Source organism: Bos mutus, chromosome 2, assembly GCF_027580195.1.
Source record: "Bos mutus isolate GX-2022 chromosome 2, NWIPB_WYAK_1.1, whole genome shotgun sequence".
Taxonomy (NCBI): domain Eukaryota; kingdom Metazoa; phylum Chordata; class Mammalia; order Artiodactyla; family Bovidae; genus Bos; species Bos mutus.
The window spans coordinates 108,717,760-108,742,519 of NC_091618.1; the positions used below are offsets into that span (position 1 = coordinate 108,717,760).

The 24,760-nt window shown below is 39.7% G+C and overlaps 1 protein-coding gene across 1 annotated transcript; it reads left to right on the plus strand.

Moving 5' to 3' along the window:
* Positions 1-6,032: 6,032 nt before the first annotated feature.
* Positions 6,033-12,740, plus strand: G6PC2 (glucose-6-phosphatase catalytic subunit 2). The gene is made up of 5 exons (XM_005887602.2): positions 6,033-6,250; positions 6,823-6,932; positions 9,056-9,167; positions 11,160-11,275; positions 12,229-12,740. Exons 1-5 carry the CDS (start codon positions 6,033-6,035, stop codon positions 12,738-12,740), a joined length of 1,068 nt encoding a protein of 355 aa, XP_005887664.1.
* Positions 12,741-24,760: the final 12,020 nt, after the last annotated feature.

Sequence of the window (24,760 nt, forward strand, 5' to 3'; positions counted from 1 at the left end):
TTATAAAAAGAGATTAGGACAGAGTTTCACAGCAGGAAGACCATGTGAGCACACAAGGAGAAGACGCCACCTGCAAGCCAAGGACGGAGGCCACTGAAGAAACCAACCCTGTGACACCTTTATCTTGGACTGGCGGACTCCAATTTCTGTTATCTAAACCACCCAGTCTGATACTGCATATATTAGCGCTAGCAGAGGAATAAAATCCCTACAAGAAAAGAGCGTTGGAGAGAAAGCACTATTAAAGGAATGGTGAGGGAGCTGGTTGGAGAAGCCAATGCCGAGACGTATATATAAGCTAAAATAAGAAAAGATAAAAAGTGATGAACTATGGGAAAGAAACAGATTTAGCAGTTCCTGTTAAGAGGTGAAAGACATCAAGGTGTTTTGCTGTGGTTAATTATCCCATAGTCTACAGAAGCAGAGAGTCCTCAGGAGACAGTCTTTTTAAATTATCCACCTAAGATGAAAAGCTAATGTGCAACCAACTTCCTTACAGTCCACAGACTCTGAAGTACTGAATGAGTAAAGTTAAATTTTTAATTGTAAGACAAAATGTATTTGATATCATTCACATTATAATTTAAGGAAGTTTCTGAAGAAAGAATATGATAAAATTTATGGCTCAAACACATCTTAGAAAAAGAATAAAGCAAAGTAATGTCTTTCTTCATGGTTCATTAAAGAGATTATGGGAATTATAGAAAGTGATTATGCAAAAACAAAAAGGCCAAGAGTACAGACTCTGATTAGTCAAGGCCAGTGCCTCACAGAGTCATGATATACCTGAATAAATTGATTTGTCCTTGGCAAGCAAGCACATATCCTCATTTTAACTCAATTAATAATAAGAATTATAGGGACTTTCCTGGTGGTCCAGTGGCTAGAACTTTGCACTCTCAATGCAGGGGGCCCAGGTTCCATCCTTGGTCAAGGAACTAGATCCCACATGCCACAACTAAGTTTGCAACTAAGAATCTCACATGTCACAACTGATGATCCTCCAAACTGCAACGAAGATAGAAGATCCCAAGTACCGCAACTGAGACCCAGCACAGCCAAAGAAATAAATATTAATAAATAAGAATTACAGACTCAGAATCACAGGGAGTCCCTTATTTCTTGGTGGGATGCTGCATAAATTGCTTCTGACATATGCTTATTCAATTTGTCTTGTGAAAGACAGAGTATACAAATGGACAATGGCCAGACCAAATGTAACAACAGAACTCTGATCCATAACATCTGAAGCAAAATGCCCAGAGTGCTCAGAACTTGGTCAATGACGGCCAGTTTTTTTGCCCCTGCCTTCAACTCAGGACCAACCAGAGAAAGCCAAATGGTTTCCCAAACCGATCACCTAAGATGCTCTACTTCTAGAAGCTCATCTCCAGATTACACACGCCACCAACCACCTTTTATCAGAGCAACCCTGAGGCCTGCCTTCCTTTTTTTTTTATAAAGTGTTTCCAATCCTCTGTCCACTTTTGTGTTTTTGTCAGATGCATGAGATGGTGGCTGGCCCTTGCTATAGCAAGCAGAATAAATAATCTCTGTTTGCTCTCATCTGAGTAAATTTAATTTATTTGGTGGTGCTAGTCTTAAAGATGGAGAAGGCAATGGCACCCCACTCCAGTACTCTTGCCTGGAAAATCCCATGGATGGAGGAGCCTGGTAGGCTGTGGTCCACGGGGTCGTTAAGAGTTGGACACAATTGAGCGACTTCACTTTCATGTTTCACTTTCATGCGTTGGAGAAGGAAATGGCAACCCACTCCAGTGTTCTTGCCTGGAGAATCCCAGGGATGGGGGAGCCTGGTGGGTTGCAGTCTATGGGGTCGCACAGAGTTGGACATGACTGAAGTGACTTAGCAGTCTTAAAGAACCTGCCTGGCAATGCAGGAGACATAAGAGATACAGGTTTGATTCCTGGGTCAGAAAGATCCCCTGGAGATGGAAATGGCAACCCACTCCTGTATTCTTGCCTGGAGAATCCAATGGACAGTGGAGCCTGGCAGGCTGTGGTCCATAGGGTCACAACGAGTCAGACACGACTGAAGCAACTTAGCACAGCACAATTTATTTCAATGCATGACTATTCCCAGAGAAGAAAACATATGCTGGGTCCCAGGACCATCAGCAGCAGATGGGCATCAGCGCTCCCCATAAGCTCTGGAGGGACCCATCTTTGTGCCACTTTATATTTTCTCCAGGGAAGATGTCAGCAACTGGGAAGTTAACAGTAGCCACTGAGTACCCACAACTGTGTCCCTGTTGTCAAATGATGGGATGAGCCATCCAACAATTCCAAGTGGTGACTGTATCTGTGAAGTCCTCTTAGTGATCAAGCAGCTGACCAGATGTGGTTCAGTGCCAACAAATCAGGATACAGGGAAACTGGAGGTCTGGGTGGTTGAAAACATTTGAAACGAGCTGGTTATAGCATTCAGTTCAGTTGCTCAGTCGTGTCTGACTCTTTGTGACCCCATGAATCGCAGCATTCCAGGCCTCCCTGTCCCTCACCAACTCCCGGAGTTCACTCAGACTCACGTTCATCGAGTCAGTGATGCCATCCAGCCATCTCATCCTCTGTCGTCCACTTTTCCTCCTGCCCCCAATCCCTCCCAGCATCAGAGTCTTTTCCAATGAGTCAACTCTTCACATGAGGTGGCCAAAGTACTGGAGTTTCAGCTTTAGCATCATTCCTTCCAAAGAAATCCCAGAGCTGATCTTCTTCAGAATGGACTAGTTGGATCTCCTTGCAGTCTAAGGGACTCTCAAGAGTCTTCTCCAACACCACAGTTCAAAAGCATCAATTCTTCGGCGCTCAGCCTTCTTCACAGTCCAATTCTCACATCCATACATGACCACTGGAAAAACCATAGCCTTGACTAGACGGACCTTTGTTGGCAAAGTAATGTCTCTGCTTTTGAATATGCTATCTAGGTTGGTCATAACTTTCCTTCCAAAGAGTAAGCATCTTTTAATTTCATGGCTGCAATCACCATCTGCAGTGATTTTGGAGCCCCCAAAATAAAGTCTGACACTATTTCCACTGTTTCCCCATCTATTTCCCATAAAGTGATGGGACCAGATGCCCAATAGCATTAGCTATTATTTATTTTGCAGCTGTTTAAAAATTTCATCAATATTGGCCTTAAGAAGCCAAGACAAGGGCTTAGATTGAGAAAAATATTGCTCTGGAAACAAAATTTCATTTCCAAGCAGGCCTCCCATACTAAAAAAATTGACCTGGGCAGTTACTTGTTCATTTCCTCATCCCTAAAATGAAGACCTCTGTGAAGTTAAAATTGGGTAATAAGATGGAGTAGTTTTTTTATTATGATTTTTTATTAATTTGGCTGTGCCAGGTCTTAGTTGCAGCATGTGGGATCTAGTTCACTGACCAGAGATTGAACCAGGCCCCCTGCCTCGGGAGCACAGAGTCTTGGCCACTGGATCACCAGCAAAGTCCCCAGATGGAGTATTTTTAAAGGTAAATAACTGGCAGATCATAAATGCAAGACATTCTAAAGCACAACTGAGTTTTCAGCACAATTAATTGTATCCCAAACATCCCTCAGATCAGATTAGCACAGTAGTGGGAGAATGAGAGTGAATATAATTCATAGTCTGTAGTCTGCCCGAGGGGAGAGCAAAACCTGGGGAGAGCCAGTGCTGGCAGACTACTTCCTGGCTCTCCTCCCACTGCAGTAGAAATATTAAAGGAGACTGTGAGGTTCTCACCATGGACAGAGATTAATACTCATTTCCTGGAAGACATTTAAAGACACTTTCTGAAAAGTGATCTGATGCCATTTGCAGTCCTGCTTAGTGACTGTCAGACCCAAGTTCTCACACATAGAAGCCAGGCTGTATTTTAAGCTCTTTTTGGGAGAGAAGCACAGAAAACCCAGTGAGCAAAGTTGCCATTACTATGCCCTATTTCATGAGAAGTGTGCTTCAATTACCTCCACTGCTTTACCTCTTCTGGAGATTAGGGTTTTCTTTCATTCTAGAGATAGAGTCTCCGAAGACTTGACAAGATACATCACTTAGTGCAAAAATCTAATGTAATGGGAAATCCAATTAAGCCCAATAGTTGACATATTAAATGTCAGTGCAGCTTCTTTCAGGTAGACTTTTGGCAGAGGGAGGGGTTTAAGGCCAAAAGGAGAACAAGCTATGTATGAATTGCTTTATATCAGTGATTTCAACCCTAACTGCACATTGCAATCATTTGGAAAGTATTTTTAAAATGCTAATGCCTAACTTCCATAACCAGAAATTTAATTTATCTGGGAAAGGCATAGAATTTTTTAAAAAGCACCCCAAAAGACTGGTCAGTCAAAACATTTCCTCCAAGAGAAGCAAAGAGTCTAGGGAGGTACCTGTAGACACTGGATCCCCATAATAAGGTGCCATTAAATGATGGGGCCAGTCCTGGGGCCACGGCTGAGTTTTCTAAATTTGCTGGCGTATTGAATGCTTATTTAACTTTTATGCAGAGTTGCTGCTGCTAAGTCACTTCAGTTGTGTCTGACTCTGTGCGACTCCATAGATGGCAGCCCACCAGGCTCCCCCGTCCCTGGGATTGTCCAGGCAAGAACACTTGAGTGGGTTGCCATCTCCTTCTCCAATGCACGAAAGTGAAAAGTGAAAGTGAAGTCACCGTCACTGTCACACGCTCAGTTTTGTCCAACTCAGGCTCCTCCATCTGTGGGATTTTCCAGGCAAGAGTACTGGAGTGGGATGGAGTACATCATGTGAAATGGTAGGCTGGATGAAGCACAAACTGGAATCAAGATTACCAGGAGAGATATCAATTACCTCAGATATGCAGGGCTTCCCTGATAGCTCAGTTGGTAAAGAATCTGCCTGCAATGCAGGAGACCTGGGTTCAATCCCTGGGTTGGGAAGATCCCCTGGAGAAGGGAAGGCTACCCACTCCAGTATTCTGGCCTGGAGAATTCCATGGACTATATAGTCCATGGGGTTGTAAAGAGTCGGACATGACTGAGCAACTTTCACTTTCACTTTTCAGATATGCAGATGACACCATCCTTATGGCAGAAAGTGAAGAGGAACTAAAGAGCCTCTTCATGAAGGTAAAAGAGGGGAGTGAAAAAGCTGGCTTCAAACTCAACATTCAAAAACTAAAATCATGGCATGCAGTCCCATCACTTCATGGCATATAGATGGGAAAACAATGGAAACAGTGACTGACTTTATTTTCTTGGGCTCTGTCATACGAGCAACTCTCCCATGCTCTCAATTGTTTTTGCTAGCCAATAAAAATATGCCTCATTCCTAACAGTTCTACCATCTAGTAGACCTACTACTCAGTAATCTCCATATCTGCTTTCTGGCCTCACAGTCGAAAAATAACACATTTCCTTCCAGATTTCATAAACTCCATGTATTTTCTTCTCTGTTCCACATCTCTCATATTATTCTCTTTGCTAATAAGGAAATAGTAAAATATTTTTATTTAAACATCTGCAATCAGAAAATACTGTCATATCATATAAACTTTTCATGCCTAGATATTTACTCATCTGTTTTCCTGAAAGACCCAATAAAATAGTCAAAGAGCCACAGTCTATTTTAAATTAAAATGCATTGCTTTAAGGGCTATTTGACATGCAGTAATTATTTACATAGTCTTCTAGTGAAGCACAGAAATTGCTAATGTCTCTGCCCTTGAAGGAAATGAACCGTGCAAAAATTTCAAGCAAACATGATCCAACTGTTCACACAAAAGACAGACTGCATAAGAAATGCATTGTGTCTCTACCCAAATTTCCCCTCGACTTGCCACCGATCCGCATTTACTTCACCTCTTTAGCATCAATTAAAATCATAAAGTAGTTGAACTTTTCAGCAGAGGACAGACATGCCCTCTCCACAGATGGTCAGTATCACATGTCACAGTAATGGCTGGACACGCCAAGAGAGAAACGCATAAAAATGGTAGAACTCAGAGCACTTCAGCTCCGCTCACTCTATGTTTAGAACTGCCTCTCTTTCAAGATGGATTTCCTTCATAGGAATGGAGTGCTCGTTATTCAGCATTTGCAGAAGGACTACCGAGCTTACTACAATTTTCTAAATTTTATGTCCAATGTTGGAGATCCCCGGAATATCTTTTCTATTTATTTTCCACTTTGGTTTCAACTTAATCAGACAGTTGGAACTAAGATGATATGGGTAGCAGTCATTGGGGATTGGTTCAATCTTATTTTTAAATGGTAAGCCTTCTGTTTTGTTTCATTCTTCATAAAGCTTCTTCTTAAATTTGTAGCTTTGGCTTAATGATCACATTTCAGATGTGTACAGTTTTACTTGGATGATCTTTCAAACATACTGGTTAACTTGAAACACCTATTCGTAAACAGAACTTACAAAAAAGCATAGAAGTCTATACTTTATCTGACTTAGAAGTAAATTCCAAAAGCCTATAACATATATGGTATGATTAACCAAGAAGTGAATTAAACGAATTGCACCATAATGAACAGATTAATAATTCCAAGGACCACTTTGATATTTTCAGTCTAAGTATCCAAAGCACTGAAAGACTTCCCTTGCAAGGAAGAAAGTCCCTGTTTTTATTGGAAACTAGGATCCCAAACTCCATATGACTCATCCTCTATAATGAGACACAGACCAGAACTTAAATTCTTTCAAAGTCTCTCAATAATGAGCTTTCCTCATCAACAGTCTGCTTGAGTCATTTTTATAGGAGAGAATAGCTAGTCTCCAATTAAGTAACAACTGTGTGTTTAAATATATATGCATATTTATATTTCTTTAAATACAGGATATTATTTGGTCATCGGCCTTACTGGTGGGTCCAAGAAACTCAGATTTACCCAAATCACTCAAGTCCATGCCTTGAACAGTTCCCCACTACATGCGAAACAGGTCCAGGTAAGCTGTTAAAGCAGCCTCAGGTTACTAAAGATATTCCAACAGATAGCCATTGTACATGATTATCATCTAATAACTGTACAATATCATAGAGGGTTTTAAAGAAAATGGCATGGGTGAGGATGCTAAAAGTTCATAAACAAAAATTGCTAGTGAAAAGGGTAAAACTTTTATGAGTAAGAAAATTTCATTTTTAAAAAATTTGTAAAAGGATAAGTTAAAAGAATATTCCCCAAATGATTTTATTCTTGGCATTTTTTTTTTTTTTTGGAAGGAGGTCATGGTCTGATATAGAAACAAACAAAAGACAATTAACTAGAACACATTTTTTAAAAACTATATTAAAATACTGGAAATGCTGATTTATCTGCTGCTGTGCACCTTTCAAAGTTATTGTAGATCTGAGAATCACATAAATGAGACAACAGACAGGGTTTCTGTAAGAAAGGTAAGGACTTCCTGGTATTACTATTGCCTGCCGAAATTCTCTTTAATCGTAGAGTTACTTCTTTCCACTTTGCTTTTTCTCTTGTGTATACAGTACATCAGTAGACTTCTGGGTCCACTCTCTCATAAGTAAGATTTTGTATGAGTATAAAATCTTTACTATGAGAGTTGAATTTAAGATTATAAAAAGTTTTAAATATATATATATAAGGTAAATTGCATATTGTTTTACTTTGTAAGATTGTGTTATATTGTACCTCCACACAGTTTTGTTACATAGCCTCAAATTATTGGCATTTGACATCCTGAGACTAACCTTGAATACAGTGAATGTGTAAGTTCCTAATAAGTTTTTGGAATATCTTTTTTTTTTTTTAACTACCAAAAAGTAGGCATCCATCTGTTATAGTACTTATCACTCTATAGTATTATTAATATTATTATTAATACTACTAATATTACATAATTATTATGGTATTATTGGTATTAGTAGTAGTAGTAGTAGTAGTTATTTAATATCTGACTCCTCCAATAGACTGTGCATTCCATCATGTCAGGGATGCTATGTATTTTATCTTTGTGAAAACAATGCAGGATGGATGGATGGATGGATAGTATCTGGGACAATTGAAATGCTGCTGCTGCTGCTAAGTCACTTCAGTCGTGTCCAACTCTGTGTGACTCCATAGACGGCAGCCCATCAGGCTCCCCCATCCCTGGGATTCTCCAGGCAAGAACACTGGAGTGGGTTGCCATTCAATTGAAATGCTACTTTGGTTTATCCCAGAACGTCCCAGCACATGCTCTGTCTTATGAGACATTTTCTGGAAAAGAAAAAAAGAAATACTACATTTTACATTCATTCCTTGAAGTTTTCCAATACATGAAACATATAAAAAGCCCTGATAATTTCTGTTTAAGAAATCAATTTGAAAGAAAGAGATCCATAAGTCATAGATTTGTCTTTATTTAAACTGGTGTTTTTCAAAAAGAGACTCAATGAATTAAGCTCAATGAATCTCCACTTGGTAAAAACTCAAGGAGTACATCAAAACAAAGTGATTTTTTAAAAAAAGATCTAGTGACATGGGAAAGACATTCTGGGAGTAGAAAGGCTTTCTGTCTGCAGATTTATTCTGCCAGGATTGATGCCACTTTGTAGCTTCCCTTTTCCATTTAATGACAAAGACTCCTAGTGCAGCAACCAGTCACAAGATGGGCATGGGGCTAGCTAGTACATAGCAGTTAGTTGGGAAATCAGACACAGCAGTGATAGCTTTAATATGTTTGACTTTTCAGCCCAAAGAAAATAAGCTGATTCAAGATTCAATCCAAGTACTTCAATTTTGTCATCAGTTAAAAACAATTAGATATGAAGAATGACTAAGGATGTGGCAGATTTTTTGATGCAACAGCCCGAGTTCTTAATTAGACTTGAACATTTTGATTTCTGGACTTCAATGAACTTGAATAACCTGGGGAAATTTTTTGAAATGGTATTTGACTCAATTTTCTTTATTTCTACCCATTACTAAACAGTACATACAGCCTATGTCCTATGGCTTTTTTCTGAGTTATTTGTAATATTCATGGCTAATATGCTATTCTATTGTCCATTTCTGATAGTTGTACTCTATTAACCACCTTTCAAATGGATTGCCACTTTCTTGTTGCAGGAAGTCCATCTGGCCATGCGATGGGTTCATCATGTGTCTGGTATGTCATGGTGACAGCGGCCCTGAGCCACACCGACAGTCAGATGGATAAGTCTTTTATCACTCTGCACAGGTCAGCTTTGCTCCAATCTCTGTAGCCCTGGAACATGACAGTTTTAAACACAGAAAGTCTTTTTAAAAATTCAGTTTAGTGTAATTTTAGTTATTAAAATGTGCTTATTCAATTCTATCATAGCCAACTTAGCAAAATGAATAGGAGATTAATATTTTGCTTTTAAGATAATATCCTAATTAGCTCACAATGATTACCACATTACAGGGTTGGAAATGTTTAATTGATTAATGACTTTTTAAATGTGCTTTTGGGGTCCCCATAATACTATACTCACTTTAGTAGTTCATAAATAAGTCATCTGAAATTATATAAGGAAGTATTTTTCCATGCACATTCCCTTACTTTAAACAAATTTTTGAGAAGCCTCATTCCCCTCGAATACATTGGTTACTTTAGTATAATTATGCTTTCTTCTTTGACTAACTAGTGATTTTGACATAAATAACATATATTCTAGCTTTAAATATTATGCAATCTTTTAATTTAAAACATCCAGAAGCAAACTTAAATTCTAATGTTAGTAGATTTAATGTTAGTAGATTCATAACATTCTGAAAGGCCTAGACCTTTAAATTATTCAAAATTTTTATACTTTTTCCTTCTTTTCTTTCCTGATATACTTTAACTATCATTAAAATAATTTTGAGCATCACTTTAATCATAAATTATTAGGCAGTCTGAGATAAGATTCTCCAGTTAATTGCATAAAAGCTACTATAAGATACACCATTACATTAAAGTTCTTTATAATAAAGAATTTCCAAGTTCCATCTCATATTCCACTTTTCAGAGTAATATTGGGTAATATACAAAACAAATAACCAAAGGAATTTGGGCATCTTTAAAGTTTATCCTAATGAGACTGTGACCTGTATGCCTTAAGGTATTCATTATCCAATCCAAAACAACAATGGTAAAAAACGTGTTGTCATCTTTAAAAATTAGCATTTTCTATCCATAGACAATTTTTCAAAGTAGGAATCTAGATAAGCCTTTCCTTTTCTCTGTAGCTCATTTTCTCCTCCAGTTCCTGGAAAATTATTTGTTTGTTCTCAAAAAAAAAATTCTCAACTCTTCTTTGATTCTTATAACTGCATCATTTCGTTGATCCATCAAAACATACTGAGTGCCCACACCTTACCTAAATATTACTACATCCTTGTTGATTCTTCTTCCATGTGGATACACCCTGCTTATTTTCTCTTTGAAAGTCTTGTTTCTCTCTATTCCTTAACTTTTCAATATCCAAAATTTAGTCCAATTATCAGGGACAAATCATTCAGAACCATCAAGGATTCCTAGAACTCATTATTGCTAATATTTTTTATTAAAATGATGAACATTGCTTGGACTTAAATATTTTTATAAGTTTTCTGCATACTACTGCTTCTAACTCAACATATATAACCCATAGGTCACTTTCTGTTTATTATTTTCTACGTGTCAAAAACCAAGGAACCAGGACTCTTGAGAGCTTGAGAGTCTTGAAATTAAACCCAATGAAAACTTGCCCTTGATGGAATGCCTGTGTGCTTTTCATCAGATTGGCAGCTGCCTCTTCTGTGAGTTTTCTTCAAGCAAAGAGACGTTGAGAGAGGAAAGAGGAGGCACATATGACAGGGAGTAAAAATATATATAATTTATTCTAGACCACTGTAAATATTAATAATTCCCCCAAGCTTGAATTTCCCTTCATTAGAATAATTATCAGGATGCCAAGTCGGTTTCTTTTTACAGCATTTATTAAAATTTCACAATATAGCCTAGCACTGGTTCAGTTTAATGCATCAATAAATATAGAAACATCTGTTAAAACATTTGAAATCCTATGGAGTGCAAACAAAATTGAAAGACCCTCTAGAATTATGATATTACATCACAGCTAGAAGATTCCTCTATGAAAGATCATCTGGTGTCAACCCCCCGCCCATTTTTATGAGTGATACAATTTCTTTGCTTTTTATGCTTGTCTCTATTTTTCCATCGTAGACTGACTTGGTCATTTCTTTGGAGTCTCTTTTGGTTGATTCAAATCAGTGTCTGCATCTCCAGAGTATTCATAGCAACACATTTTCCTCATCAAGTTATTCTTGGAGTAATTGGTGGTAAATATGGTCACCTACCTTTTGTTGTATCATTGAAAGCTTTAGTGTCCTTTGTTTTATGTTGTCAGATTCTCCCTGCTAACTGATTCCCCAAACTCAGGTAATTCTATCAAGCCACTGATATTTAATGCTGCCCTAGGAGCTTAAGTGGTTCTTCATATCTCTCAAATTCTCCATACAGGCAATGGTACACATTCTCACTCAAAAGTATAAGCGCATAATCTCTTGGTGACACGGTTGGGTTTCTCTAAAGTGTGACTAGTGCTGAGTCCAACTCCCGAACCACCACGAAGGACAGTGTGCTTGTGTCTTGGTTTGGGAGACTTAATAATGGCCTTCCAACCTGCACACCGTGTCACTCCCTCAGAAACACCTGCAGTGATTATTACCTAACTGTGGACTTCATTCAGCAGCTGCTTTGTATTTCCACCAGCATTCACAATGATCGAGTTTCCGCTTTTCAACTCCACATATCTTTCAAAGGCTCTCTACATTAACTGGCTGTGGCAATTGAAATATTAATTGCAAGCACCTAGATCAGTTCTCCAGAGAAGGCAATGGCAACCTACTCCAGTGTTCTTGCCTGGAGAATCCCATGGACAGGGGAGCCTGGTGGGCTGCTGTCTATGGGGTCAGACAGAGTCGGACATGACTGAAGTGACTTAGCAGCAGCAGCAGCAGATCAGTGCTCTGCCTATAAAGTGGGTTGTCACTCAGTGCCCTGGACTCCTGAAAATCCCCCCTGTGCTAATGCGGTTGGGTAAAAGACCATGGGAAAAGTGAGGTTTCAGTTACTGCCTTAAAAAAACAGGTTTTGGAAAATAGATAGAATCTAGGTTTCTACAGCCCTTTATCATTGAAAACTGTGGCTAAATTCTTTAACGCAGAGAGGAATGATTCCTGAGAGTCTCAAAGGCACACAGTTCTGCTCAGTGTTGCTTTCCAATCCCCAGGCGTCCTGGTAGCGGAGGTCTTTGAATACACTCCAGGTATCCAAACAGCCAGCCTGAGCGTATACCTGAAGACCAACCTGTTCCTCTTCCTGTTTGCACTTGGCTTTTACCTGCTGCTCAGACGTCTTGACATTGACCTGCTGTGGTCCGTGCCCATAGCCAAGAAGTGGTGCGCCAACCCCGACTGGATCCACATTGACACCACACCTTTTGCCGGACTTGTGAGAAACCTCGGGGTCCTCTTTGGCCTGGGCTTTGCAATTAACTCAGAGATGTTCCTCAGGAGCTGTCGAGGAGAAAACGGCTACAGGCTGAGCTTCCGGCTGCTCTGTGCCCTGGTCTCGCTGACCACCCTGCAGCTCTACCACTTCATCAAGATCCCCACTGACACCGAGTATTTGTTTTACGTGCTGTCTTTCTGTAAAAGTGCGTCCATCCCACTGACCGTGGTTGCCCTGATTCCCTACTGTATTCATATGTTAATGAAACCAAGTGCCAAAAAGCTTAATTAGAATTGTGTGGAGGGCTGGTGCCTGTGGCCCCAGGATGACACTACCCCATGCTCACATAGGACCAGCAGAGCAGAGAGAAACTGGAGGCTTCCAGCTGGAGGTCACAAATGGCAGCCATAAGACCCAGTCCATTCACATATATGTTTAGTCTGGCCTTCAGAGTTACCTGTGTTCCCCCGTCTTTTAGAGTGTATGTTAGTCAATCATTCCTGTTTGGCTTTTTGTGACCCCTACATCCCCCACAGGGATGGTAGCCTGCTAGGCTCCTCTGTCCATGGAATTCTTCAGGCAAGAATACTGGAGTGGGTAGCCATTCCCTTCTCCAGGGGATCTTCCCCACCTAGGGTTTAAACCCTGGAACTCCTGCACTGCAAGCAGATCCTTTACCCCTGAGCCCCCAGAGAAGCCCTAAATTTAGATTAGCTGCCAATATTTTAAAACCAGGATATTTGACATAAAAGTTTGAATTTCTGTATTTTCCTGAATAATATGACTGTCTGGTCACACAGGGCCTGCATTCCCACCCGGAGACAGTCCACTGCAGCTGACTGTCACCAGAAGGAGACATGCACTCTGCATGCTGTCACTGTTTTCAGTACCTTAGAGAACCACCAGTATCTGAAAACTATCATCGTAAAGTCAGGTTGCTTCTGGCTCCTGTGGGCATTTTAATGGCAGTCAGATCTGATCCCCTCAGTGATTAGATAAGGAAATGGAGATTCATTCAGGTGAAAAAACTCACTGGTATCACACCACCATCAGAACATTAGAACCCAATCTTCTGACACGTATTTACATGACACTGTATTTTGTTTCTTCAAGAGGTAAAAATCTATAGGAATGAATGCTTTTACATAGGTTCTATGATGTTTGCCATGCAAGTTGGTAATTTTTCCAGAAATGACCTTAAAATATCGTATCCTGTTTGACTTATATCAGGTATGCTGGGTACGGATGGGGCCAGCAGTAGCTCTAGTTATGGTTACATATCCACAGGGAAGGAAATAGGCTGGGTTACTTTCTGGACTTGAATCTCTTCTTAACTCTTGGTCTCTGTTTTATGGGAGTACTTTCCAACATTTTAATAAACTCTTCTGAAGACTCTCTGCTGAGAACATTATTTACTCCACCCCAAAGGTTTATCTCTTCATTACATCATCCTTATATGTTATTTTTAGGAGCTAATCTTTCAAAACCAGGGAAATCGAGTGCCTTCCTGTAGGTCATGCTCTAACCCAGGAAAATTGTGAAATGCTTATATTTATTAGTTGAGTTCTGCATATACTGAACTGTGATGAAAATATACAGCTTTACTTTAGAAAGTTATTATTGATGGAATGCTAACATACTAAAAGTTTTTCAGTAAATTTGTTTCCCCTTCATTGGACCTAGTAATTCTAAACTTTAAGTTGATAACTATTTCATTTCAATCAAGTACATTCTGAGTCAGATTTTGCTACATATTGTAGTGACCTGTGATCTGCCACAATGCTTTATGTAACTCTTCTGAAGAATACCAATATATGAATTATTTTAGATATTATATTAAATAATCCATAAATATGTATGAAAACACCAGTTCCAGCAAGTGCTATTTGACAAAATATTATTTGAGGCTAACAAAACCTCTCAAAATCAAAGTAATTATTTGTCCCTTTCTAAGTGTGAAGATCCAACCAGTCCATTCTGAAGGAGATCAGCCCTGGGATTTCTTTGGAAGGAATGATGCTAAAGCTGAAACTCCAGTACTTTGGCCACCTCATGCGAAGAGTTGACTCATTGGAAAAGACTCTGATGCTGGGAGGGATTGGGGGCAGGAGGAAAAGGGGACGACAGAGGATGAGACGGCTGGATGGCGTCACTGACTCGATGGACGTGAGTCTGAGTGAACTCCGGGAGTTGGTGATGGACAGGGAGGCCTGGCGTGCTGCGATTCATGGGGTCGCAAAGAGTCGGACACGACTGAGCGACTGATCTGATCTGATCTGAAGTGTACTTACAAAGTATAAGCTGTTACTTTTACAAGACACAATTTGTGATAGCTTTTGTTAAAAAAGGTAACTGAACTTGGTTTCGGAGGTTGAGTGATTCCTAAGCAAGAAGGTGAGGATGATGAATGATTATGTTAAGAATGAAATTTTTCTCATGTCTATGGGGCCTTTGGATGAAAGAGATATGATACTAAAGGTGTTGCCCCTTGTTCATTAGTTCAATCCCTCCCACCTCACCCCACACTTGGTCAGTAGAAAGTCACACCAATCCTTTAATCCTTTATGAAGCACAGGTTCAATCCCTGAGTCAGTAAGATTTCCTGGAGAAGGAATTGGCAACCGACTCCAGTATTCTTGCCTGGAGAATCTCATGGACAGAGGAGCCTGGCAGACTGCAGTCCATGGGTAGTGCACAGTCAGACACGACTGAAGTGACTAAGCACAAATGCCTCATTCCCTATACCTCTGCACTTGTCAGAGATCTCATTCCTGTCTGAGAGCCCTCTATCAAAGTTTCATTTGAAATTAGTAATGTTTGTTTTGAAGAATCACCCATCCCGACACAGCATCAGCCTGCTGTCACCAAGGCCTGAGGAAAGTGGGATGCTGATACCCAGTGGGATTCTGCTGCAATGTTTGACTCCACCGTAAATCCCTTCTTGATTCTCACAGAGAAGTTCTCTTCAGCCACCACATTCCAAGTCCTGTCTGTGGGGTGATGCATGATCCTCAGAAGGGGAATAGGATGAGGTATGGGCTCATTTTCTATAATTAATCCCCAACAACTCAAACCCCATCTGCCGTAAAGTCCTAAAGTCCCCATGTGATGAAATTCCCCTCTTTGCTCTAGTTGAGGTCTCCTGGAGGGATTCATATGGTGGCGAGCTGTTTTTGCAAATTGAAACTGCTTAGACAGCTAGAGGAAGAGCTTCTCACCGCCTTGGAGAAAATGCCTGCCTTTAATCCTGATGGAAAAGACTCTACTGGTTCCAAATTATTTGCTGAAAGTAAGGGAAATTGAGTGCATTTGACTTACTGTATAACCATATATTCAAAATGTCTACATAGCTACATTTTCAGAAGAAAAGTGTCAATATGAGTTTTCAAGATGAGAAATCTAGACAGGGGACTTAAGAAACTGTCTAATCAAGAATACATTTGAGAGGAATGCAAATTAATTTATTATTGCTGAAACTAGCTACCAAGAAGAGTGTTGAATCTCTTTCCTTTGACAACCCATTGAAAGGATGTCTGCCTCATAGGGTTAAGTTGGTGTATTCTCTATGCCTATTTCAGTATAACAGATGGATAATTTTTAAAATTCTTATAAGATGCCCTTGAAGCTCAAAGTTGTATCTCTCAATGCTTTATATTTATTCACACCCTGTAAATAAGTTTGGTGCATAAAAAAAAAACAAACACCAAAATACCTTGGTATAAGAGAAAGTCAAAAGACTTGTTTTTTAAGAAGTAATTCATTTCTTAAGGATATGAAGTCTGTATATTCCATATTCCAGCACTTCAATTGAACTTTATACAGTAATGGAAATGTTCTATGTCTGTACTGTCCAATGTTGTAGCCACTAGCCATGTATGGCTATTAAAATGCATTTCATTACTTTCTTAAAATGCAGCTAACATAACTGAGAAATTGCATTTTAAAATTTTATTTATTTTTAATTAAAGTTAAATAGTTATGTGCATCTGTGGCTACTGAATTGGATAACACAGATCAAATCACACAGTGCTTTTCCCTGAAAAAAAAAAAATTTTGTTTTTTCTTTTTAATTTATTTTTTAATTGAAGGATAGTTGCTTTACAGAATTTTGTTGTTTTCTGTCATACCTCAACATGAATCAGCCATCGGTTCGGTTCGGTTCAGTCACTCAGTCGTGTCTGACTCTTTGCAACCCCATGAATCGCAGCACACCATGCCTCCCTGTCCATCACCAACTCCCGGAGTTCACTCAAATTCATGTCTATCGAGTCGGTGATGCCATCCAGCCATCTCATCCTCTGTCGTCCCCTTCTCCTCCTGCCCCTAATCCCTCCCAGCATCAGAGTCTTTTCCAATGAGTCAACTCTTCGCATGAGGTGGCCAGAGTACTGGAGTTTCAGCCTTAGCATCATTCCTTCCAAAGAAATCCTAGGGCTGATCTCCTTCAGAATGGACTGGTTGGATCTCCTTGCAGTCCAAGGGACTCTCAAGAGTCTTCTCCAACACCACAGTTCAAAAGCATCAATTCTTCAGCACTCGGTTTTCTTCACAGTCCTAGGTATACATATACCCTCCCTTTTGAACCTCCCTCCCATCTCCCTCCCCAACCCATTCCTCTAGGTTGATAGAGAGCCCCTGTTTGAGTTTCCTGAGCCATATAGCAAATTCTCATTGGCTATCTATTTTATATGTGGTAATGTAAGTTTCCATGTTACTCTTTCCATACATCTCACCCTCTCCTCCCCTCTCCCCATGTCCATAAGTCTATTCTCTATGTCTGTTTCTCCATTGCTGCCCTGTAAATAAGTTCTTCAGCACCAGTCTTCTAGATTCCTTAAATATGTGTTAGAATATGATATTTACCTTTCTTTTTTTGACTTGCTTCATTCTGTATAATAGGTTCTGGGTTCATCCACCTCATCAGAACTGATTCAAAGGCGTTCCTTTTTTTGGCCTAGTAATATTCCACTGTGTATATGTATCACAACTTCTTTATCCATTCATCTGTCGATGGACATCTAGGTTGCTTCCATGTTCTAGCTATTGTAAATAGTGCTTCAATGAACAATGGGATACATGTGTCCTTTTCAATTTTGGTTTCCTCAGGGTATACACATAGGAGTGGGATTGCTGGGTCATATGGTGGTTTTATTCCTAGTTTTTAAAGGAATCTCCATACCGTCTTCCATTGTGGCTGTATCAATTTACATTCCCACCAACAGTGCAAGAGCATTCCCTTTTCTCCACACCCTCTCCAGCATTTATTGTTTGTAGACTTTTTGATAATGGCCATTCTGACTGTTGTGAGGTACTATCTCATTGTGGTTTTGATTTGCATTTCTCTAATAATAAGCGATGTTGAGCATCTTTTCATGTGTTTGTTAGCCATCTGTATGTCTTCTTTGGAGAAATTTCTGTTTAGGTCTTTTCCCCACTTTTTGATGGGTTGTTTGTTTTCCTGGCATTGAGTTGTATGAACTGCTTGTGTATTTTGGAAATGAATCCTTTGTCAGTTGTTTCATTTGCTATTATTTTCTCCCAGTCCAAGGGTTGTCTTTTCACCTTGCTTATAGTTTCCTTTGCTGTGAAGAAGCTTTTAAGTTTAATCAGGTCCCACTTATTTACTTTTGTTTTTATTTCTGTTACTTTAGGAGGTAGGTCATAGGGGATCTTGCTTTGATTTATGTCATCGAGAGTTCTGCCTATGTTTTCCTCTAAGAGTTTTATAGTTTCTGGTCTTACATTTAGTTCTTTAATCCATTCTGAGTTTATCTTTGTGTATGGTGTTAGGAAGTGTTCTAACTTCATTCTTTCACATGTAGCTGTCCAATTTTCCCAGCACCATTTATTGAAGAGGCTGCCTTTGCCCCATTGTATATTCTTGCCTCCTTTGTCAAAAATAAGGTACCCATAGGTGCATGGATTTATTCCTGGGCTTTCTATCTTGTTCCATTGGTCTATATTTCTGTTTTTGTGCCAGTACCATACTGTCTTGATGACTGTAGCTTTGTAGTATAACCTGAAGTCAGGAAGGTTGATTCTTCTAGCTCCATTCTTCTTTCTCAGGACTACTTTGGCTATTCAGGGTCTTATGTGTTTCCATGTGAATTGTGAAATTTTTTTGTTCTAGTTCTGTGAAAAATGCCATTGGTAATTTGATAGGGATCACAATGAATCTCTAGATTGCATTTGGTAGTACAGTCATTTTCACAATATTGTTTCTTCCTACCCAGGAACATGGAATATCTCTCCATCTGTTTATGTCATCTTTGATTTCTTTCATTAGTGTCTTATAATTTTCTGTGTACAGTTCTTTTGTCTCCTTAGGTAAGTTTATTGCTAGATATTTAATTCTTTTTGTTGCCATGGTGAATGGGATTGATTTCTTAACTTTTCTAATTTTTCATTGTTAGCATATAGAAATGCAAGTGATTTCTGTGTATTGATTGTGTATCTTGCAACTTTGCTAAATTCACTGATTAGCTTTAGTAATTTTCTGATACTATCTTTAGGATTTTCTATGTACAGTATCATGTCATCTGCAAACACTGAGAGCTTTACTTCTTTTCCAATTTGGATTCCTTTCATTTCCTTTTTTTCTCTGATTGCTGTATCTAGGACTTCCAAAACTATGTTGAATATTAGTGGTGAAAGTGGACACAGTTGTCTTGTTCCTGATCTCAGGGGGAATGCTTTCAGTTTTTCACCATTGAGAATAATGTTTGCTGTAGGCTTATCATATATGGCCTTTACTATGTTGAGGTAGGTTCCTTCTATGCCCATTTTTTGAAGAGTTTTAGTTATAAACGGGTGCTGAATTTTGTCAGAGGCTTTTTCTGTATCTATTGAGATTATCATATGATTTTTATCTTTCAGTTTGTTAATATGGTGTATCACATTGATTAATTTGCATGTATTGAAGAATCCTTGTATTCTAGGAATAAACCCAACTTGATCATGGTGTATGAGCTTTTTGATGTGTTTGCTAAAATTTTGAGGATTTTTGCATCTATGTTCATCAGTGATATTGGTGTTCTTTTTTTGTGTTGTGGTTGTCTGGTTTTGGTACCAGGGTGATGGTAGCCTCATAGAATGAGTTTGGAGGTGTTCCTTCCTCTGCAATTTTTTTAGAGTTTTAGAAGGATAGGCATTAGCTCTTCTCCAAATGTTTGATAGAATTCTCCTGTGAAGTCAAAAATAGTTTTTTATATTGTCACCTGTACCACATGCCTGTGAGACAATGTAAATTGATATTAACTGCTTTATTTCATGTAGAAAAATTTGCTGGTGGAACATGGACAAGGTGTGTTTATTCCAGTCTGGAGATCTTCTGATTAGCTCAGGGATGTTACTTTTCAGATGAAAAAAAAAAAAAAAAATAGCTACTGTCAACAAGGTATAAAACATGTATGTGTATGCATGCTAAATTGCTTCAGTCATGTCTGACTCTGTGACCTCATGGATTGTAGCCCACTAGGCTCCTCTGTCTATGGGGATTCTTAAGGCAAGATATCGGAGTGGGTTGCCATGCCCTTCTCCAGGGGATCTTCCCAACCCAGGGGTCAAACACACATCTCTTAAGTCTCCTGCATTGTCAGGCAGGTTCTTTACCGCTAGCGCCACCTGTGAAGCCCACAAAACGTGCATGGTGATAAGTAAATCCCATTGTGATATTTACACATTTGAAAGGAAATTTTTAAAAGCTAATAGTAAATTGCTGTGATTTTGAGGAAAATCCTCTGCAGATCTGAAAGTCTCTCTGTGGAGCTCTCTTGTCTTACTCTGTTCTATGGACTGGAACCACCTTGGTCTCCCAGGACTCTTAGCTCTGTTGCCTCAGACCAGAGAGTCTGGGTTTTTCCTCGCTCTGTGCCCCAGAAACCTTTGAAGGGTCACAAAACTGAGTGGAGCTTTATCCAATATTCCTATGGATGGATGACATCCTGACCAAGTTTTCCTGCTTGGCTGGGTCTGTCATACCTATACTCTGGATACCAGTACTTCTGAAGACATTCAGAAACTGTTTAAAAAGAATCGCCAATGTCTAGTTGCACCTGAGGATTTGGCCCTCATTGACTGACTGTCCAAGCCTCTCTGGAAATTGCAAACAGCCTCCTGGAAAAATGGACCTCAAAGTTTCCAAGAAACTAAGGTAGTGTTCCTAATTTTTCCTTCCCCTTGTAATGCTTTCTGAGGCTGATTCCATACTGAAGGTAAAGCAGTGGTACTTGTTTTTTTAAATCTTCATTTTGTTTTTTCTTTTAAAAAATGCTAATGGCAAGCAAGGTCTATAAGAAGCAATATTTCAGAAACTTCTGCCAAATGACAGCAACTCATTAGAAAACTCTAAGAAATATAAGTGCTTCCTTTTAGTTCTGCAGAGGACAAATGCAATTTATGTCAAATCTGTGGCTGATTTGGTGTGGAGTACTAATTATTGTCTTTGCTATTCTTTGATGGTGATCACAGTGATGACCTGGAAGAAATTACGTCTTGTTTCTTTTGGCAGCACAGATGTGATTGCACTCAAAGAGGGAAGAAAATCAAAGATTGAGGTTATAAAGGTTAATGTAAGACCGATTAATTATTTTCTGTTTGAATTTTTAAATTTCTTCGAATCTTTTTTTGAAGATTTTGCCACAAGATTTCTGAATTTGTCTGCAGCTCAAAACCTGTGATATTTTCCCTGAAGACCACTGTGTTCTAAAGAAGCTGCTGGGGACCAGGGACGGTAAGGAGAGAAGGGTGGCAGCTGTGTTCCTGCCTAGCGGGGTTTGTGGCACAGACCAGGGGCTGCCCCAGGAGCGATCAGTCCCACCCTCCTCGGCCCATCTCCAGTGCTGGCGCACGTGGGAGCCGCAACCTCTGCCCTTGGACAGCCTGGGCACTCTTCAGGAGGAGCAGGCTCATGTGTGCTGAGAAAGAAACCCAGAGCTGGTTAAGAGGAAGAGCTTCCTTTCTCCTCCAGCTCCCTGCTGCCCTTCATATCAAGTGGGCCAATCACACCCCAACTTCTGGTCAAGGACTTGACTTCTCCTTGGATTCAGTCTGTATCTGAGGAACAGTACAGGCCAGAATGTGATGTCTCCTCACATACCCTGCCATGGATGGAAGAGGTTTTCTAAAGGTACACATTGCATTCACCCATCACTGCCTTTCTTAGACACCACCATTGCCCTCAAGCTCAACAATTGTGCATTGAAAGCATCTGATCCTTGAGATCTCTTTTTCTTCAGAATCATTCCGAACTCTGCCTTTTTATAATTTCTTTTTGAGTGAAAGAAATCATAGAGGCCTTGCTGTCTTTATATTTAAAGATTGCATTGACTTAACAAGGGGGAAGTAAATATTCCTGTCTGAGTTTGTGAAATTTTTGTGTGAGTCTAACTCTTTTAGCATTGAGGTGTTGACGCCCTGCTCCTGCTGGCCAATCAAAAAGTGGTACCACATGTCCCTGTATAAATCCCCAAAGGTGTCAGAACTCAAGAAGGCAGGTGTTAGCAGATTCACAGACAGATAGATGTACGAAAGACTTTGTGGAGCTTGGCAGCAAGTACCCTGGATCGAGTTCTTTGACTAGGTTCTAACATGTCTCTGTGTTTAACTCCTGGGATGCTGGGAGTCCTTTTAATGTTGGTGGATTCAATTGACCAGTTTCTCAAATGAGAGACTTAAAATGGACTTAGGATGAAAGGTTCCTTCTAGTTCTGAAATTCTGCAACTCTAAGGATCTCATTCCATAAAACTGGAAGAAGAGGCAATTACATTAAATGTTGTGTGTGTGCTGCCGCTCAGTCGTATCTGACTTTTTGTGGCCCTATGGTAGTCCACCAGGCTCCTCTGTCAGTGGAATTTTCCAGGCGAGTGTACTGGAGTCGGTTGCCATTTCCTGCTCTAGGACATCTTCCCCATCCAAGGATCACCTGTGTCTCCTGCATTACAGGCAGATTCTTTACCACTGAGCCATCTGGGAAGCCCTCACATTAAATTTTACTTACTTGCAATGAACAAGGCTGTAAATTCTAAAATGTGCTCCATTTTGTAATATGATACTTTAATAAACAGGTTTAGATTTATATAATACATTTTGGTCTTTAAAACATCCTATTCCAATTAGAATCTGAACTGTATCACTAAGAAAAGAGATGCATAGAGATGTGAAATAATGTAACTGATGTTTGAGGCCAAAAATAGTCACATGAAAATATTCACAGACTTCCTACTTGCTTATCTTACATAAGGAAGAAAGTATTAGTCTCTCAGTTCTGTCTGACTCTCTGTGACCCCATGGACTATAACCCACCAGGCTCCTCTGTCCATGGAATTCTCCAGGCATGAATACTAGAATGGGTAGCCATTCCCTTCTCCAGGGGATCTTCCCAACCCAGGGATCAAACCTGGGTCTCCTTCATTGCAGGCAGATTTTTTATCATCTGAACCACCAGGAAAGCCCCTTTCTCTCTGTATCAACCTAGTGGGGTAGGATGGGGGGAGAGATAGGAGGGAGGGTCAAAAGGGAGGGGATATATGTACACCTATGGTTGATTCATGTTGGGGTTTGACAGAAAACAACAAAATTCTGCAAAGCAATTATCTTTCAATAAAAAATAAATTAATTAACAAAAAAGAAAAGAAAGAAAGAAAGCCCCTATCTTACAAAAGAGATTCTGTAACTAAATCACCAGCTCCATTTCCCTTTCCTTAACATCCTAAAGAGGATATTCTACTTGCTGGAAGAAATCCTAGTGGGATGTGTATGGTAACAGGCTGACTGAGAAGAAGGGGAAGGACAAAAAAAGTCTGCTTTGTGTGAAGAAGGCTTGGAAGTACTTAACCAACTCTGCTATATGAGGAAAGTGATTATAACTTTGAAATAGCATTTTAGTAAGTTTGTTGTGAACTAATTATGGTTCTCTCAAAGACATAAGGGGCTTCCCTGGTAACTCAGCTGGTGAAGAATCCACCTGTACTGCAGGAGACCCTGGTTTGATTCCTGGGTCAGGAAGTTTCCCTGAAGAAGGGATAGGCTACCCACTCCAGTATTCTTAGGATTCCCTGGGGGCTCAGATGGTAAAGAATCCACCTGCAATGCAGGAGGCCTGGGTTCTATCCCTGGGTTGGGAAGATCCCCTGGAGGAGGGCATGGCAACTCACCCCAGTATTATTGCCTGGAGAATCCCCATGGACAGAGGAGCTTGGTGGGCTCCAGTCCATAGGGTCACAGAGTCAGATGACTGAGTGACTAAGCACAGCACAGCATAAAAACAAAAAGATAATGTTTACTTTATAATTCTTTATGGCTGTTGAAATGTACTTCTTGACTACAACACAACTCTAACATCAAATTATATGATGTCAAGACTTTTGAGGATGACCACGCTAATTTAAATTAGAGGTTCAGTTCCACATAGCTTCAAAAATCTTCTCAAGCTCAAACAGGGCTCCTTCTGTCTTTTTTTTTTTCCTAACTTCCCCACCCACCCCAACACCTGACAAACACTTATTAAATTCCTTTCGGTGATAGAGATACAAAGTTGAGTTCAATATAGGCCTTTCCTGGGGGCAATTCCAGGGGGTCCAGGCTCGGAATAGCCTGGACTATGTCCAGCCTGTGGGCTTGGAAGAATTGGGTTGAGACTGTCTCCAGCTACAAATTAGCTGGTGACTTGATTCCCCATCTATTCTAGTCCATTCTGTTTCAAATTCATCCTCTTCTTGAATTACTTTCTTTTCAAGTCTGGCTATATCCCGCCCATGGAAGCCAGGCCATTCCCAGTCTGGCACCAATTTTATATTAATAATGTGAGAGGATGAGAAAGCATAGTCACAAAGCACCAAGTGTTTAAGTAAATGTCTCCTTTGCTTTAAGCGTAATGAAGCAGGGTACGTGAAATGTTTCTAGAAAACAACTAGAATGAGCTGCAAAGGACATCCATCCAGTGACATTTCCTTCTCATAGCAGTGACATTTGCAAAAAGACATATTAATTCTTTCTTTCACTTAATGTTTGTGGAATACCTCTGGATTTAAAGGTCATATTTTGAGGTCATCTGTGAATACATCAATATTTCAACATTGCTTTATTTATTTAAATGTATGTTCCAACATTTTTTATTAATAAAAATCTTACTCTATCTACTGAGTGTGTTACTCTATAATTGACAACAACAATTACAACTACAACAAACCATTTCAGTGCTTAAACAAGTGAAAGGTGTTTTGTGTGTGTTTAACAGGATGGCTGGGGGTAGGCAGTCTAGGTTGCAATAGCTACTCAACGGTGTCCAAGAATCAGGCTCAGTCTGTCTTCC